Source organism: Pelophylax lessonae, assembly GCF_965119305.1.
Source record: "Pelophylax lessonae genome assembly, chromosome: 7".
Taxonomy (NCBI): Eukaryota; Metazoa; Chordata; class Amphibia; order Anura; family Ranidae; genus Pelophylax; species Pelophylax lessonae.
In genome coordinates this window covers 32147163-32167659 of record NC_138774.1, presented here as the reverse complement: position 1 = coordinate 32167659, position 20497 = coordinate 32147163, and the positions used below count along the sequence as shown (strand labels likewise).

General features: G+C 53.6%; 1 protein-coding gene across 1 annotated transcript in view; it reads left to right on the top strand.

The window, feature by feature from the left end:
- The first annotated feature begins 247 nt into the window (after positions 1-247).
- The window catches only part of PPP1R11 (protein phosphatase 1 regulatory inhibitor subunit 11), a 34962-nt gene continuing 14712 nt past the window's right edge, over positions 248-20497 (top strand). The window contains exons 1-2 of the mRNA XM_082262640.1: positions 248-346; positions 9523-9631. Coding sequence (XP_082118766.1) covers positions 269-346; positions 9523-9631 — 187 coding nt within the window. The 5' untranslated portion in view covers positions 248-268. The remainder of the gene's footprint in view (positions 347-9522; positions 9632-20497) is intronic.

Sequence of the window (20497 nt, the reverse complement as noted above, 5' to 3'; positions counted from 1 at the left end):
TCTAGTCTTTTTCTTTCTCATTTTAACAGTTTAACCGTTCTGTAAATGTAATCTATATTCTGTCAGCGATACACGAATAAAATATGTTTTTTTTTTTTTGTTTTTTTAATTCAGCAAGACTTCCTTACCTATATCATAGAGGCGGGCGGAAGTGGCGGGGTAGAGCGCCGGAAGTGGCTGATTGGACGCTCTGTCCTTAGAGACGGTGATAGCGGACAGTTTCTGGGTGCCGTGGTTTTGCCCGGGGGGGAGCGCAACGTCACGTGACATGGCAGAAGCCTGCCGGACAGAGATCGGGGGAGGAGCTTCGTCCAACACCGTGATCACTGAGACCGAGACCCTGCCGGTGAGTGACGTCACCGACACCTCCAATGACATAATCACCCCTCCCCCATCCCAGTACACCCCAATGACATAATCACCCCCCCCCACCCATTCCAGCGAATCACACTGACATAATCACCCCCCATCCCAGGACACCCCACTGAAATATTTACCTCCCCCTTCCCCCATTGCAGTACACCCCTCTCTAACCCCAGAGTACCCCCTCCCCCCATGCCAGCACACCCCACCAGCATAATCCCCCCAATCCCAGTACACCCCACTGACATCACCCCCCATCCCAGTACACCCCTCCCCCATCCCAGTACACCCCACTGACATAATCCCCCCCCATCCCAGTACACTCCTCCCCCATCCCAGTACATCCCACTGACATAATCACCCCCATCCCAGTACACCCCTCCCCCATCCCAGTACACCCCTCCCCCATCCCAGTACACCCCACTGACATCACCCCCCCCCCCCATCCCAGTACATCCCACTGACATAATCCCCCCCGATCCCAGTACACCCCACTGACATAATCCCCCCCCCCATCCCAGTACACTCCTCCCCCATCCCAGTACACCCCTCCCCCATCCCAGTACATCCCTCCCCCATCCCAGTACATCCCACTGACATCACCCCCCATCCCAGTACATCCCACTGACATCACCCCCCATCCCAGTACATCCCACTGACATCACCCCCCATCCCAGTACACCCCACCGACATAATCACCCCCATCCCAGTACACCCCTCCCCCATCCCAGTACACCCCACTGACATAATCACCCCCCATCCCAGTAGATCCCACTGACATAATCACCCCCATCCCAGTACACCCCTCCCCCATCCCAGTACACCCCACTGACATCACCCCTCCCCCATCCCAGTACATCCCACTGACATAATCCCCCCCCCCCCATCCCAGTACACTCCTCCCCCATCCCAGTACATCCCACTGACATAATCCCCCCCATCCCAGTACACCCCACTGACATAATCACCCCCGTCCCAGTACACCCTTCCCCCATCCCAGTACATCCCACTGACATAATCCCCCCCCATCCCAGTACATCCCACTGACATAATCCCCCCCCCCCCATCCCAGTACACTCCTCCCCCATCCCAGTACATCCCACTGACATAATCCCCCCCATCCCAGTACACCCCACTGACATAATCACCCCCGTCCCAGTACACTCCTCCCCCATCCCAGTACATCCCACTGACATAATCCCCCCCCCATCCCAGTACACCCCACTGACATAATCACCCCCGTCCCAGTACACCCTTCCCCCATCCCAGTACATCCCACTGACATAATCCCCCCCCATCCCAGTACATCCCACTGACATAATCCCCCCCCCCCATCCCAGTACACTCCTCCCCCATCCCAGTACATCCCACTGACATAATCCCCCCCATCCCAGTACACCCCACTGACATAATCACCCCCGTCCCAGTACACTCCTCCCCCATCCCAGTACATCCCACTGACATAATCCCCCCCCCCCCATCCCAGTACACCCCACTGACATAATCACCCCCGTCCCAGTACACCCTTCCCCCATCCCAGTACACCCCACTGACATAATCCCCCCCATCCCAGTACACCCCTCCCCCATCCCAGTACACCCCACTGACATAATCACCCCCATCCCAGTACACCCCCCCCCATCCCAGTATACCCCACTGACATAATCACCCCCATCCCAGTACACCCATCCCAGTACATCCCACTGACATAATCCCCCCCCATCCCAGTACACTCCTCCCCCATCCCAGTACATCCCACTGACATAATCACCCCCCATCCCAGTACACCCCTCCCCCATCCCAGTACACCCCTCCCCCATCCCAGTACACCCCACTGACATCACCCCCCCCCCCATCCCAGTACATCCCACTGACATAATCCCCCCCATCCCAGTACACTCCTCCCCCATCCCAGTACATCCCACTGACATAATCACCCCCCATCCCAGTACACCCCTCCCCCATCCCAGTACACCCTCCCCCATCCCAGTACACCCCACTGACATCACCCCCCCCCCCATCCCAGTACATCCCACTGACATCACCCCCCCCCCCCCATCCCAGTACATCCCACTGACATAATCCCCCCCCCCCCATCCCAGTACATCCCACTGACATAATCCCCCCCCATCCCAGTACATCCCACTGACATAATCCCCCCCCCCCCATCCCAGTACATCCCACTGACATAATCCCCCCCATCCCAGTACACTCCTCCCCCATCCCAGTACATCCCACTGACATAATCACCCCCCATCCCAGTACACCCCTCCCCCATCCCAGTACACCCCTCCCCCATCCCAGTACACCCCACTGACATCACCCCCCATCCCAGTACACCCCTCCCCCATCCCAGTACATCCCACTGACATAATCACCCCCATCCCAGTACACCCCTCCCCCATCCCAGTACACCCCTCCCCCATCCCAGTACACCCCACTGACATCACCCCCCCCCCCCATCCCAGTACATCCCACTGACATAATCCCCCCCGATCCCAGTACACCCCTCCCCCATCCCAGTACACCCCACTGACATCACCCCCCTCCCCCATCCCAGTACACTCCTCCCCCATCCCAGTACATCCCACTGACATAATCCCCCCCCATTCCAGTACACTCCTCCCCCATCCCAGTACATCCCACTGACATAATCACCCCCATCCCAGTACACCCCTCCCCCATCCCAGTACACCCCTCCCCCATCCCAGTACATCCCACGGACATAATCCCCCCCCCCCCATCCCAGTACACTCCTCCCCCATCCCAGTACATCCCACTGACATAATCACCCCCGTCCCAGTACACCCCTCCCCCATCCCAGTACATCCCACTGACATAATCCCCCCCCATCCCAGTACACTCCTCCCCCATCCCAGTATACCCCACTGACATAATCCCCCCCATCCCAGTACACCCCACTGACATAATCCCCCCCATCCCAGTACACCCCTCCCCCATCCCAGTACACCCCACTGACATAATCACCCCCATCCCAGTACACCCCCCCCATCCCAGTACATCCCACTGACATCACCCCCCCCCCCCCATCCCAGTACACCCCACTGACATAATCACCCCCATCCCAGTACACCCCTCCCCCATCCCAGTACATCCCACTGACATAATCCCCCCCCATCCCAGTACACTCCTCCCCCATCCCAGTACACCCCTCCCCCATCCCAGTACATCCCACTGACATAATCACCCCCCATCCCAGTACACCCCTCCCCCATCCCAGTACACCCCTCCCCCATCCCAGTACATCCCACTGACATAATCCCCCCCCCCCATCCCAGTACATCCCACTGACATAATCCCCCCCATCCCAGTACACTCCTCCCCCATCCCAGTACATCCCACTGACATCACCCCCCCCCCATCCCAGTACACCCCACTGACATAATCCCCCCCATCCCAGTACACCCCTCCCCCATCCCAGTACACCCCACTGACATCACCCCCCATCCCAGTACACCCCTCCCCCATCCCAGTACATCCCACTGACATAATCACCCCCCATCCCAGTACACCCCTCCCCCATCCCAGTACACCCCTCCCCCATCCCAGTACATCCCACTGACATAATCCCCCCCATCCCAGTACACCCCTCCCCCATCCCAGTACACCCCACTGACATCACCCCCCATCCCAGTACACCCCTCCCCCATCCCAGTACATCCCACTGACATAATCACCCCCCATCCCAGTACACCCCTCCCCCATCCCAGTACACCCCTCCCCCATCCCAGTACACCCCACTGACATCACCCCCCCCCATCCCAGTACATCCCACTGACATAATCCCCCCCCCCCCCCCCATCCCAGTACACTCCTCCCCCATCCCAGTACATCCCACTGACATAATCCCCCCCATCCCAGTACACCCCTCCCCCATCCCAGTACATCCCACTGACATCACCCCCCCCCCATCCCAGTACACCCCACTGACATAATCCCCCCCATCCCAGTACACCCCTCCCCCATCCCAGTACATCCCACTGACATAATCCCCCCCATCCCAGTACACCCCTCCCCCATCCCAGTACACCCCTCCCCCATCCCAGTACATCCCACTGACATAATCACCCCCCATCCCAGTACACCCCCCCCCCCATCCCAGTACACCCCTCCCCCATCCCAGTACATCCCACTGACATAATCCCCCCCATCCCAGTACACCCCTCCCCCATCCCAATACACCCCACTGACATCACCCCCCATCCCAGTACACCCCTCCCCCATCCCAGTACATCCCACTGACATAATCACCCCCCATCCCAGTACACCCCTCCCCCATCCCAGTACACCCCTCCCCCATCCCAGTACACCCCACTGACATCACCCCCCCCCCCATCCCAGTACATCCCACTGACATAATCCCCCCCCCCATCCCAGTACATCCCACTGACATAATCCCCCCCCATCCCAGTACATCCCACTGACATAATCCCCCCCATCCCAGTACACTCCTCCCCCATCCCAGTACATCCCACTGACATCACCCCCCCCCCCCCATCCCAGTACACCCCACTGACATAATCCCCCCCATCCCAGTACACCCCTCCCCCATCCCAGTACATCCCACTGACATAATCCCCCCCCCATCCCAGTACACCCCTCCCCCATCCCAGTACACCCCACTGACATCACCCCCCATCCCAGTACACCCCTCCCCCATCCCAGTACATCCCACTGACATAATCTCCCCCATCCCAGTACACCCCTCCCCCATCCCAGTACACCCCACTGACATCACCCCCCCCATCCCAGTACATCCCACTGACATAATCCCCCCCCCCATCCCAGTACATCCCAGTACACTCCTCCCCCATCCCAGTACATCCCACTCACATCACCCCCCCCCATCCCAGTACATCCCACTGACATAATCCCCCCCCCATCCCAGTACATCCCACTGACATAATCCCCCCCCCATCCCAGTACACCCCTCCCCCATCCCAGTACATCCCACTGACATAATCCCCCCCATCCCAGTACACCCCTCCCCCATCCCAGTACACCCCACTGACATCACCCCCCATCCCAGTACACCCCTCCCCCATCCCAGTACATCCCACCGACATAATCACCCCCCATCCCAGTACACCCCTCCCCCATCCCAGTACACCCCTCCCCCATCCCAGTACATCCCACTGACATAATCACCCCCCATCCCAGTACACTCCTCCCCCATCCCAGTACATCCCACTGACATAATCACCCCCCATCCCAGTACACCCTCCCCCATCCCAGTACACCCCTCCCCCATCCCAGTACACCCCACTGACATCACCCCCCCCCCCATCCCAGTACATCCCACTGACATAATCCCCCCCCATCCCAGTACATCCCACTGACATAATCCCCCCCATCCCAGTACACTCCTCCCCCATCCCAGTACATCCCACTGACATCACCCCCCCCCCCATCCCAGTACACCCCACTGACATAATCCCCCCCCATCCCATTACACCCCTCCCCCATCCCAGTACATCCCACTGACATAATCCCCCCCATCCCAGTACACCCCTCCCCCATCCCAGTACACCCCACTGACATCACCCCCCATCCCAGTACACCCCTCCCCCATCCCAGTACACCCCTCCCCCATCCCAGTACATCCCACTGACATAATCACCCCTCCCCCATCCCAGTACACCCCACTGACATCACCCCCCCCCCCCATCCCAGTACACTCCTCCCCCATCCCAGTACATCCCACTGACATAATCACCCCCATCCCAGTACACCCCTCCCCCATCCCAGTACACCCCTCCCCCATCCCAGTACACCCCACTGACATCACCCCCCCCCCATCCCAGTACATCCCACTGACATAATCCCCCCCCCATCCCAGTACACTCCTCCCCCATCCCAGTACATCCCACTGACATAATCCCCCCCATCCCAGTACACCCCTCCCCCATCCCAGTACATCCCACTGACATCACCCCCCCCCCATCCCAGTACACCCCACTGACATAATCCCCCCCATCCCAGTACACCCCTCCCCCATCCCAGTACATCCCACTGACATAATCCCCCCCATCCCAGTACACCCCTCCCCCATCCCAGTACATCCCACTGACATAATCACCCCCCATCCCAGTACACCCCCCCCCCCATCCCAGTACACCCCTCCCCCATCCCAGTACATCCCACTGACATAATCCCCCCCATCCCAGTACACCCCTCCCCCATCCCAGTACACCCCACTGACATCACCCCCCCCCCCATCCCAGTACATCCCACTGACATAATCCCCCCCCATCCCAGTACATCCCACTGACATAATCCCCCCCATCCCAGTACACTCCTCCCCCATCCCAGTACATCCCACTGACATCACCCCCCCCCCCCCATCCCAGTACACCCCACTGACATAATCCCCCCCATCCCAGTACACCCCTCCCCCATCCCAGTACATCCCACTGACATAATCCCCCCCCCATCCCAGTACACCCCTCCCCCATCCCAGTACACCCCACTGACATAATCTCCCCCATCCCAGTACACCCCTCCCCCATCCCAGTACACCCCACTGACATCACCCCCCCCCCATCCCAGTACATCCCACTGACATAATCCCCCCCCCCATCCCAGTACATCCCAGTACACTCCTCCCCCATCCCAGTACATCCCACTGACATCACCCCCCCCCATCCCAGTACATCCCACTGACATAATCCCCCCCCCCATCCCAGTACATCCCACTGACATAATCCCCCCCCATCCCAGTACATCCCTCCCCCATCCCAGTACATCCCACTGACATAATCCCCCCCATCCCAGTACACCCCTCCCCCATCCCAGTACACCCCACTGACATCACCCCCCATCCCAGTACACCCCTCCCCCATCCCAGTACATCCCACCGACATAATCACCCCCCATCCCAGTACACCCCTCCCCCATCCCAGTACACCCCTCCCCCATCCCAGTACATCCCACTGACATAATCACCCCCCATCCCAGTACACTCCTCCCCCATCCCAGTACATCCCACTGACATAATCACCCCCCATCCCAGTACACCCTCCCCCATCCCAGTACACCCCTCCCCCATCCCAGTACACCCCACTGACATCACCCCCCCCCCCCATCCCAGTACATCCCACTGACATAATCCCCCCCATCCCAGTACACTCCTCCCCCATCCCAGTACATCCCACTGACATCACCCCCCCCATCCCAGTACACCCCACTGACATAATCCCCCCCATCCCATTACACCCCTCCCCCATCCCAGTACATCCCACTGACATAATCCCCCCCATCCCAGTACACCCCTCCCCCATCCCAGTACACCCCACTGACATCACCCCCCATCCCAGTACACCCCTCCCCCATCCCAGTACACCCCCCCCCCCCCATCCCAGTACACCCCTCCCCCATCCCAGTACATCCCACTGACATAATCACCCCCCATCCCAGTACACCCTCCCCCATCCCAGTACATCCCACTGACATAATCACCCCCCATCCCAGTACACCCCTCCCCCATCCCAGTACACCCCACTGACATCACCCCCCCCCCCCATCCCAGTACATCCCACTGACATAATCCCCCCCATCCCAGTACACTCCTCCCCCATCCCAGTACATCCCACTGACATCACCCCCCCCATCCCAGTACACCCCGCTGACATAATCCCCCCCATCCCATTACACCCCTCCCCCATCCCAGTACATCCCACTGACATAATCCCCCCCATCCCAGTACACCCCTCCCCCATCCCAGTACACCCCACTGACATCACCCCCCATCCCAGTACACCCCTCCCCCATCCCAGTACACCCCCCCCCCCCATCCCAGTACACCCCTCCCCCATCCCAGTACATCCCACTGACATAATCACCCCCCATCCCAGTACACCCCTCCCCCATCCCAGTACACCCCTCCCCCATCCCAGTACACCCCACTGACATCACCCCCCCCCATCCCAGTACACTCCTCCCCCATCCCAGTACATCCCACTGACATAATCACCCCCATCCCAGTACACCCCTCCCCCATCCCAGTACACCCCACTGACATCACCCCCCCCCCATCCCAGTACATCCCACTGACATAATCCCCCCCCCCCCCATCCCAGTACACTCCTCCCCCATCCCAGTACATCCCACTGACCTAATCCCCCCCATCCCAGTACACCCCTCCCCCATCCCAGTACATCCCACTGACATAATCCCCCCCATCCCAGTACACCCCTCCCCCATCCCAGTACATCCCACTGACATAATCACCCCCCATCCCAGTACACCCCTCCCCCATCCCAGTACACCCCTCCCCCATCCCAGTACACCCCACTGACATCACCCCCCCCCATCCCAGTACACCCCTCCCCCATCCCAGTACACCCCACTGACATAATCCCCCCCATCCCAGTACACCCCTCCCCCATCCCAGTACACCCCACTGACATAATCCCCCCCATCCCAGTACACCCCTCCCCCATCCCAGTACACCCCACTGACATAATCACCCCCATCCCAGTACACCCCCCCCCCCCCATCCCAGTACATCCCACTGACATCACCCCCCCCCCCCATCCCAGTACACCCCACCGACATCACCCCCCATCCCAGTACATCCCACTGACATAATCACCCCCCATCCCAGTACACCCCTCCCCCATCCCAGTACATCCCACTGACATCACCCCCATCCCAGTACACCCCTCCCCCATCCCAGTACATCCCACTGACATAATCACCCCCCATCCCAGTACACCCCTCCCCCATCCCAGTACATCCCACTGACATCACCCCCATCCCAGTACACCCCTCCCCCATCCCAGTACATCCCACTGACATACATCATGGTCACAGAGGGACATTCCTCCTCTGGTGTAGTGGGGGGGAGGGGATCACAGGGTTGGAGGCTCAGGTAAGTAAAGCTGTTCTTCCTGGTCCCCTTGGAGGGGTATTTCCAGGACATGGCGGGTGGGGTCGTATGGTCCTGTGGCTGGGGGGGGGGGGTCGTGTGGTCCTGTGGCTGGGGGGGGGGGGGTCGTGTGGTCCTGTGCCCCGGGGGGGATCGTGTGGTCGTGTGGCCGGCCATTCTCAGCCGTGTTTTCACATCCTCGGTCACACTGCGGATGATATAAGAAGGTGGCGCCATCTGGTGGCTGATTACGGCTTTTGTTGTTGCAGGAGCCGCGCTCGCTGACACTGAAGCTCAGGAAGAGGAAGCCGGATAAGAAAGTGGAGTGGACGTGTGACACCGTGGACAACGAGAACCTGGGGAGGCGCTCTTCCAAATGTGAGGCCCCTCGGCTTTATTTATCACCCCCCCCTCCCCCCCCCAATGAGAGGGCTGTAGAAGGTCAGAGTGTGATCACCGAATTGTCAGGAACTCTTTGTAGGATTTCTTTACATGGGAGACATCAGTACCCCCCCGCAGTAATACCCCTCCATCACTCACCCATTTTTCACTGCTGTCATAGTTTGGCGGACAATTACTCCAACATGCAACTTTGTACCCAAAGTAATTTTAATTTTTTTTTTGAGACAGACAGAACTTTCTTTTAATGAAATTTAAAGTGGAAGTCCAATTAAAAGTGGAAGTTCCGCCCTTCCGCTTCATCTCCCCCCCACCCCCCACCCCAAACTACAACTTTTTTTTTGGGGGGGGGGGGGGGTATCTGATTATGATAGGTATTCACTCCTACTTACACTCAAATCATCTAGGCAATCCAAGAGGAAGGTGAACCCGCTCCCCTTATGCACCCAGCTTTCGGGGACACCTCATAGGTCCCAGGAGGCTGCGGGACCAACCACAAAGTGCAGCGCAGTGTGAGGCCACCAGGAGTCATTGCCGGCTTCCCTTAGTAAAAATTCCGGGGACCTGAAGACCGGCTCTGATGAGAACAGCACTGGATCCCAGGACAGGTAAGCATTCTAATATTAAGTCAGCAGCTACAGCATTTGTAGCTGCTGACTTTTATTTAAGATCCTCTTTAACCCCTTTAATAGGTTTCAGATGCTGAGAGGCAGGGTGGGGTTTCTAATAATGACCGCCATGATTGGCTGTCACAGCTGTCACATGATCAGAAAGCTCTTGATCGCAAGTAGCCATTCAGAGCTTTCCGTTATCTGCTGATTTACACACCAATTCACGCAAATATGCGGCCACTCTGCACCAAGGCCCGCCCATAGAGAGGCCTCTGGAAAAAAAAGATATAATGTTTGGGGGTTCTAAGTAGTTTTCTAGCAAAAAAAAAAACAGATTTTGGCTTGTGTCAAAAATAGGCCTAGTCTCAAAGTGGTTAAAGCGGAGTTCTGGCCACAGAATCGTTGTTTTTTTTGTTTTTTTTTTTATCAATACCTCCCAAACTGTCACCCCCTCCCCCCCCCCCTTTATACATCAACTAATCCTGTTTTTTACAGTACAATAATCGATTGGCAATTAGAAAATCTTACTTTATAAAAAGTCTCCTGAGCGCCGCCATCTTTGTCCTGGTTCCCCTGAAGCCGCTGTGTTAATGAATGCCCTGCTTCCTGGTTCGAGAAGGAGAGGGGCCGGTGTAACGTGAGAATTACCTACCCCGTGAGAAAAACCTACCCTCGTCACTTCCGGGCAGGAACAGCTGAGCAGCGCAGCAGTGCGCATGCTCAGAGGCCCGGAGACCTATTGAAAAAGATAAGGAGCTGACTACTGGGCATGCGCAGTAGTATGAAAGTATTAGGGTGTCCGTGAAAAAAACCTACCCACGCGGAGGTGACATTAAAACAGCTGTACTACAATATGAGTCATCTCCGCTTCTTCCCCTGTGACTACCCTGATCTTGGCTAGTAAATATAAAAGCGGCTGGCGGCTCCGTTATTTATCTTTTCATGCACCCGCCGGCGCTTTTATATTTAGTAGCCAACATCAGTGAAGTGTCAGGGGAAGGAGCGGAGATGATTCATATTGTAGTACAGCTGTTTTAATGTAACCGCCGCTTTACAGACACTGAGGGTGCACCGAGTGACGAGGGTAGGTTTTTCTCACGGGTAGGTAATTTTCACGGAACACCGGTGTAACGTTAGAAAACCATACCTCGTTAGAATTCCATACCCTCGTCACTTCCTGCCAGAAACATCTGAGCAGCGTAGCAGTGCGAATGCTCAGAGCCCCGGATACGTAATTGAACAGCTGAGGAGCTGACAAGTGCGCATGCACGGAGGGTATGAAATTATCACGGTAGTGTGTGAAACGTTACATTTCCGGCGGGTACATTAAAACAGCTCGGCTGCAACATGGGTCATCTCCGCTCCTATCCCTGTCACTTCCCTGATGTCGGCTACTAAATGTAAGAGCGGCAGCGGGTGTATGAGATGTAAATGACGGAGATGTCGGCTCCGGGATCCACTTTTATATTTAGTAGCCGAGATCAGGGAAGTGACAGGGATAGGAGCGGAGATGACTCGTATTGCAGACGAGCTGTTTTAATGTAACCGCGGCAAGTGTAACATTACAGTGGTGACGTAGGTACACCGGAAGTGACGAGGGTATGTTTCTCTATCGCTCATTGACAGACGTAGTCTTCTTGATTCTCAAGAGCTGGGTTATGTTGTCTCCGCAGGAGTAGGACTAGGCAGAAAGACAAAACGTTCTGGCTCCACCTTAGGGGCAGTCCCTGAGGGTATATCCTCCCTCTCTCTGCTACAGGGAATCAGTTTTTTTCTGTCTAGTCAGGAGTAAGGACCTAAGTTCCTTGCTGGGATCTTTTGGTCCTGGCAAGACTTTTTTTCTTTAAGAAAAAGACATTTTTTAGGTAGTTTTCTCCAGTGTTTTTTTCCTGTGAGATCTTCAAGCAAAAATGCCGGACTGGGCGACACTTGTGGTCACCCCAGCCGGCCTACGAGCGCGCGCAGACCATGGCATTGCGCTTGGTCGGCCGCGACACATTCAAGTAAGTATGCGGGGCCGGGCGACGGGCTGGATGTTGAGATCCAGTGGTCACCCCGGTTTCTGCCTACGAGCGCGTGCAGACCAGAGCTCCGCGCTGGGTCGGCCGCGACGGAGTCCCAGTGAAGGGACTGACTTTGCGAGTTAAAAGTCTCGCTTGGACGCCAGGTACCAGAGAGTCGAGGCGTCCACAAACCCCCACCCCGGTGGAGAGGGTATTGTGAAGAGAGGGTGCCTGTCGGTTCGGTATGGTGAGTAAACGTTCCCTTTTTTCCTCATTATGAGGCAGTATGTATTATGGGCCCCTCCATATATGGTCAGTATATATCTGATACTTACAAGTCCCCCTTGTAATACAGCATGTGTTTGTGGGAAGTGGACTTGGTTTAAGAGCTAACACTCTACCCAGCAGACTGTAACATTACAGCAGACATAGGAGGTATAATCCTACCTTATGTGCAGTGTATCTCTGTAGATCCATATGTCACCTCTTAGCAGAGTGCAGGTGGATGTGCTGGGAAGACGATTTCGGCGGTCCGCCGCCATTTTGCCGTAGACCGAATGCATGTATGTCCTCAGGTCACGCCGGCCGCCATGTTTTTGGAGTCTTATGTCTCTTCTATGGGGGCGGCCATGTTTTGTGAGCCCAGCTACCTCGTGGAGGGCTGGGAACGCCGGAAGGCGTACACAGGGGGCGGAGCCACGCCTTCTACCCGGGAAAAAGCAAACAGCTCCTTCCAGTCTGTGTAAGACAGACGCTGACTGCAGTTGGTTGGAAACTGCACTGCATCGGTTGGTGAGCCTTGGGGGTCCCTCTCTCTCTCTCTGGGATCGAGAAGCAGGTACTCTGAGGGGCGCTATTGCGCTAGGGGGAGACACACAAAAAAAAAAAAAAAAGAGAATAAGTTTTTTTGTTTTGCTGGCAAATGTGTCCTGTATTAACATGGACCCTGCCACTCATGTATCTCCTCCGGATCCCCTCGAGGGGTCTGCGGGATCCTCCAGCACCCCACTGACAATTGAATCATTGTCCGCTATTATGGAAACTTTTGTGTCCCGGGTGGAAGTGGCTTGTCAGGGACAGGGCGCAAGAAAGCGACCCCCGCCTAACCCCTTATTATCTGTAACCTCGGATTCAGACTCTGAGCCTATTTCTGCAGTTGCAGGTACTTCATCTGGGATTGGTGTCTCGGGTCCTGTCTCTTCAGACAGTGAGGAGGATGTTTCGGCATCCGCCATAGCCCGAGAGGAAGCGTTGGTAAACGCACTCATTGTATCTGTTCAAGAGACCTTAAGGTTACAGGGTATTCCATCGGAAATAGCTGAAACTGAGATCCCTTTTGGGACTAAAAAACGCATCAAAGTGGCGAAGGTTTTTCCATTGCCCAAATGTTTTGGCAATCCAATCGAAGAAGAATGGCGTCTGCCAAAACGCACTTTTACTATTTCTAAACGCATTGACAGGCGTTATCCGTTTGAGGAAACCCTTATTAAGAAATGGACAGAACCACCTGTGGTGGATTCACCAATTGCTAGATTGAATAAAGCCACGGTTATTCCTTTAGAAGACGCTCCGTCTTTTACAGATCCAGTGGATCGCAAGATAGAAGCTATGTCTCGCACCATGTTTTCCTTGATTGGATCAGCTTTCAGACCTATAATAGCTATTGGTCTGGTTTCGCAGGCTGTAACTGAATGGACCAAGTGGTTACGCCGGGACTTAGAAGAAGTCCCTCAGGCGGTATCAGATTTGTTGGAACAAATGATACAGGGGTTACAGTTTGTGTGTGATGCGGCGTTAGACGCCACTCCATTAATGGCGCGAGCATCAGTCTCAGCAGTGGTTCTCAGGCGTACACTGTGGCTTAAAGGTTGGTTAGCCGACCAAGGTTCCAAAAAAGCATTGGCTAATATCCCCTTTTCAGGAGAGCGTCTATTTGGAGCCAACTTAGATGAGATCATTAAGGATCTCACCGGTGGAAAGAGCACCTTTTTACCGCAAAATTTTAAAGGTAGAGGAACTCGTCAAAGACGAGGGCCTTCTTTTTCTGCTCACAAGAGGTTTTTTCGTCCAGCGGGTGAAAAAACTAAGTCCTCCAAAGCTCCTGCAGGAGGCGTCAGGGGTCGTTGGTCGGGCAAGCAAAAGCCCGCCCCCTCCAGACCTGAAGATAAACCATCCAAAGCCTGAAGGTGCGCCCCCACCCATAACTGGGGTGGGGGGACGTCTTCGCCGGTTCCCGGATCCATGGCTTTCCAGAATCCCGGACAAATGGGTTTGCGAAGTCATAAGGTCAGGGTACAAGATCGAGTTTCGATCTCTCCCACCGGCGCGATTCTTCCCTTCCAATATCCGACTATCCTCAGATCGTTTAGAAGATCTGCGGAGAGCAGTCACAGATTTACTACAACAAGGAGTGGTAGTCCACGTTCCTTGGACAGAACGGTTTCAAGGGTTTTATTCAAACCTGTTTACAATACCCAGGAAAGAGGGCAAAGTGCGTCCAATTCTGGACTTAAGAGCACTCAATTCTTTCGTCAACATAAGAAGATTCAGAATGGAGTCCATTCGCACGGTAGCAGCCTTCCTGCATCCAGGGGATGTCCTAGCGTCCATAGACATCAAGGACGCCTATCTTCACATTCCCATTTTCGCAGGACATCAGCGGTTTCTACGCTTTTCCGTAGAGGAGAACCACTATCAGTTTGTGGCGTTACCTTTCGGTCTCGCCACGGCTCCGCGGGTCTTCACAAAGGTGTTGGCCCCAATGTTGGCACTTCTGCGCCAAAGAGGTATATCGATCCTTGGTTACCTAGACGATCTTCTGCTTCATGCAGAGTCTCCTCAGACCTTGCTACAAAACATAGAAATTACTATGATTTCTCTACAGGAATTCGGGTGGCTGGTGAACCAGCAAAAGTCATTTCTGGTTCCCACCCAGAGGCTCGAATATCTGGGTCTAATTCTAGACACAGTCAGGACAAGAGTTTTTCTTCCGGTAGGGAAACTCCGAAAGATTCAATCAGCAGTCCAGTTGTTACTGTCCAACAGCTGGTCTTCCCTTCGGACTTGCATGAGGGTTCTGGGGTTGATGGTGGCTTCGTTCGAAGCAGTCCCATTTGCCCAGTCCCATACCCGAATTCTTCAGCAAGAGATTCTTCTCAGATGGAATCGGAATCCGGAATCCCTGGACAATCAGATCCGATTGAGCAAACAGACCAGAGAGTCTCTGGTCTGGTGGCTTCGGTCTCCGATGCTCAGCCAGGGAAAGTCATTTCTGCCAATATATTGGACGATAGTGACCACGGATGCCAGTCTATCCGGATGGGGAGGAATTCTCGGTCAGTTATCTGTCCAGGGACTTTGGTCCCCGGAAGAATCCAGGTTACCGATAAATGTATTGGAACTGAGAGCGATCAGACTTTGTCTGATTCACTGGACCGAGCAGCTCCAGGGCAGCCCGGTTCGGATCCAGTCGGACAATGCCACGGCCGTGGCTTATGTCAATCACCAGGGGGGCACCAAGAGTGTCCGAGCGGCCAAAGAAGTGGCTTGCATTCTTCGCTGGGCGGAACGATTTGTTCCAGCAATCTCTGCGGTGTTCATTCCGGGGGTGGAGAATTGGCAGGCAGATTATCTCAGCCGTCAGACCCTGGATCAGGGGGAATGGTCCCTCCATCCAGACGTTTTCCACCAGTTGTGCCTACGGTGGGGCACCCCGGATGTGGATCTGTTGGCATCACGATTCAACAGGAAAGTTCAGAGATTCGTGGCTCGCTCCCGCGATCCTCTAGCAGAAACCGCAGACGCACTGATCGCCCCGTGGGGGCAATACCAGCTAATATATGCCTTCCCTCCTCTCGCGTTACTGCCAAGACTTCTTCGCAGGATAGAGGAGGAAGGAATCCCAGTAATCCTGGTAGCGCCGGACTGGCCTCGTCGAGCTTGGTACGCCGACATGGTCAGACTGGTGGCGGACGTCCCGTGGAGACTTCCTCTCAGGGAGGATCTACTGTCTCAGGGTCCGATCTTCCATCCTGCTTTACGATCGCTGGCTTTAACGGCCTGGCTATTGAGACCCAGGTGCTGAAGGACAAAGGTTTGTCAGCTTCAGTTATTCCTACTCTAGTTGAAGCAAGGAAAGCGACTTCCAGAAAGATTTATCATCGCACATGGAAGTCCTACATTGCATGGTGTGAACCTTTGGGGTTCCGTCCTCGGTCTTATTCGATTAGTCGAATATTGGCTTTTCTGCAACAAGGGTTTGAGCAGAAACTGGCCTTGAGTACTATCAAGGGTCAGGTCTCAGCATTAGCCATCTTCTTTCAGAAGCCTTTGGCTACTCATTCCTTGGTGCGGAACTTCATCCAGGGGGTGCGACATCTGGCTCCGCCAGTGCACGCGCCGTTACCCCCCTGGGATCTTAATTTAGTGTTGTCGGTTCTTCAGAAACCTCCCCTTGAAGATATTAGGGAGATTCCTCTACCCACGTTGTCCCAGAGGGTGGCCTTCTTGGTGGCTATTACTTCTGCATGCAGGGTGTCAGAACTGGCCGCATTATCTTGTCGTTCACCATATCTGGTGGTTCATAGAGATAAGGTGGTTCTTCGTCCGAATCCATCCTTCCTACCAAAAGTGGTTTCAGAATTTCATCTGAATGAAGAAATTTTATTACCTTCCCTGTGTCCTAAGCCCAGTCATCCTCGGGAGTTTGCTTTACACTCCTTGGATGTGGTCCGGGCGATCAGGGTATACTTGAAAAAGACAGACTCGTTTCGCAAGACGGATTCACTTTTTGTGATCCCAGATGGACCCAAAAAGGGGTTGCCTGCATCTGCCGCGACCATTTCCAGATGGATCAGACAGACGGTAGTACAGGCTTATTCTATTAAGGGTCGGGAGCCCCCGTTCCCTGTTAAGGCGCACTCCACTCGGGCACTTAGTGCGTCATGGGCCTTTCGCCATCAGGCGTCAGTGGTCCAGGTGTGCAAGGCGACTACCTGGTCGTCGGTGCATACCTTTACTAAACATTATAAAGTTGATGTAATGGCATCGTCTGATGCCTCGTTTGGCCGCAAGGTTTTGCAGGCCGCAATTTGAGGAGACCAGTGGTCTACCTCGAGGGTTTTTTCCGGTGGAAAATTTTTCTTTTAGTCTCATTCTTTGTTTATAATGAGCCTTTAAAACTTCTAGTTTGGCACCGGTTGGGCCTTCTAGATTGGATTCGATTTTGTCAATCCCACCCCTCATTTGTGGCACTGCTTCTGGATGTCCCAGCTCTTGAGAATCAAGAAGACTACGTCTGTCAATGTGCGATAGAGAAAAATGGATTTTTGTAAGATCTTACCGTAAAATCCTTTTCTCTTAAGCTCATTGACAGACGTAGTACCCACCCCTCTATCATTGAGTTGGGTTGGGTTAAATTCTCTGTACTGCTTTAAACAGAACTGATTCCCTGTAGCAGAGAGAGGGAGGATATACCCTCAGGGACTGCCCCTAAGGTGGAGCCAGAACGTTTTGTCTTTCTGCCTAGTCCTACTCCTGCGGAGACAACATAACCCAGCTCTTGAGAATCAAGAAGACTACGTCTGTCAATGAGCTTAAGAGAAAAGGATTTTACGGTAAGATCTTACAAAAATCCATTTTTTTTTTTCACGGAACACCGGTGAATGCAGCGTGAAATCTCGCGCATGCCCAGTACTATGCGATCGGCATAGTATAGGGATGCCTATCATCGCGTTATTTCCTGTTTGGAAATAACGCGATGAGAGGAGCGGCCGGCCGCCTACGTCACTGCCCATTGCATCCTGGGAGCGACGAGTAAGAGCTCCCAGGAGGCATTGCGGGACAGGAAGTGATGACGCGGGCCGCGGCCGAGGAAGGAGGAAGTGGAAGGAAAGGAGGAAGTGGATGTAAAGGTGAGTATATTATCCTCTGTAATAAGGTAAGTTTAAAAAAAAAAAGCTGGGAATATCCAATTCTAGCTCAGGTAAGGATAAGGAAGCGGATGCCATAAAATCTACAGGCATGATTTTGTGGCCGGAACTCCGCTTTAATATGTTTTTTTTTAACATATGTACTCTAATATGCAGTACCATTGCAAAGGTATTCTATTCTATCAGATGGAACTGTCAGTATACTGAGAGAGAGATGCATATAATAATAATACGTTTTTAAATGATTTTACAATTTTATGTGCACAGTGGTTGTAATGCCCATTTATATCCTTTTGGAGGTGCTGCAGAGGGTTCATTTTGTCAGGATGAAGGAGTTTTTACTCCCTTCTCTCCCCCTTCCATTAGGTATAAGGATGTCAGCAATCTCCCATTTTTTATTTTTGAGCAGAACACAGCAAAGACTGACACCTGATTTGGTTTCTGATTACTTTTTTTTTATTTTTTTGTTATTTATCACGTGTGCTGTTGCTACGGTAATTTGCCTTTTCTTGTGCTGCCAAATGTGGCAGAGGGGCCATTTAAATGCCAATAACATCCTGAATCGTCTCTTATTCACTCATTCTCTATGACTCACTCCGCTGGGCTATATTGGGGAGCGCAGAGCGGCATCTGATAGTGGGTGGTAGTGACACATCTCCATAACGTCACCATGGCAACCGGTACTTCTCTCTTCTGATACTTGGAGGACTTGGATCTTCCATGCATTCGGTTGTCAGCACTGCCATAATGGCGGCATCACTTCATGGCGGGGACTGGTTACTGTGCAGACAATCATAGTTACATAGTAGGTGAGGTTGAATAAAGACAATAGTCCATCCAGTTCAACCTGTGTAGGTGTGTGTGGCCGTAATCATCTCACATAGCCCTGAATGTTCTGATCCTTGAGATGTACGTCTAAGAGTCTTTTGAAAGCCACCATACTTCCCGCAGAAACCACCTCTTGTGGTAGAGAATTCCACAATCTTGTAGCCCTAACAGTAAAGAACCCTCCTCGTTGCCTGAGGTTAAAACGCTTCTCCTCTAATCGCATTGTATGCCCTCGAGTCCTCATGCAATCCCTTCGACTGAACAGCTTATTTTCTAAGCTGAGATCCCCATTGAGATATTTATAAATTGCTATCATGTCCCCTCTCAGGCGTCTCTTCTCCAGGGAGAATAAATCAAGCGATTGCAGACGCTCTTCATAATTAAAGTCCTCCAATCCCCTAATTAGTTTAGTTGCCCTTCTCTGGACTCTCTCCAGCTCCAACACATCCCTCCTGAGGACTGGCGACCAGAACTGGACAGAATACTCCAGATGCGGTCGGACCAGAGTTTTATAAAGTGGAAGGATTATAGTCTTATCTCTGGAATACATCCCTTTCTTTATGCATGCTAATATTCTGCTGGTATTGGCAGATCAAATCTACACTGATGATCATCCATGTTGGTTTGGTGAAGGCTGCAGATTTCTTGTGGCCAGGATCTGATTTAACCACTTTACCACCGGAGGATTTTGCTGTCTTACGTCTGAGCCACTTTTTGCGATTCGGCACTGTGCAAATTTAACTGACAATTGCGCGGTCGTGCGATGCCGTACCCAAACAAAATTTACGTCCTTTTTTCCCCACAAACAGAGCTTTCTTTTGGTGGTATTTCATCACCTGTGCGATTTTTACTTTTTGCGCTATAAACAAAAAAAGAGCGTAAATTTTGAAAAAACAACAATATTTTTCACATTTTTTTTATATGAAATTCCCCCCCAAAAAAAATGTAAAAATCAAAAATTTTTTAAATTTTTGGCCAATTTGTTTTCTGCTACCTATGTTTGGTAAAAAAAATCACAATAAGCGTATTTTGATTGGTTTGCGCAAAAGTTATTGCGTTTACTAACAAAGGGAAAGATTTCTGTCATTTTTGGTGTTTTTTTTTTTTTAACGCGTAATGGCGGCGATCTGCGTTTTTTTTTTTTTTTTTTTTTTTTGCGGGACTGCGACGGACAGATCGGACCCTTGACTGACATTTTTGACACTTTTGGGGGTACCAGTGACATTACTGCAGTAATCAGTGCTATAAATATGCACTGTTACTGTAAAATTACACTGGCAGGGAAGGGGTTAATTTTATTGGAGAGGGAGGGGTTAATGTATGCCTGGTGCTTACTGACATGTGGGGGGGAGGTGACTGTGTGACACAGGGACAGATCGCATGTCCAGCTATGCTGAACACTCCGATCTGTCACTCCCTGTCACTTGGGAGATCCGCCCGCTTGTGTTTACACAGGCGGGCGGATCTCCACAC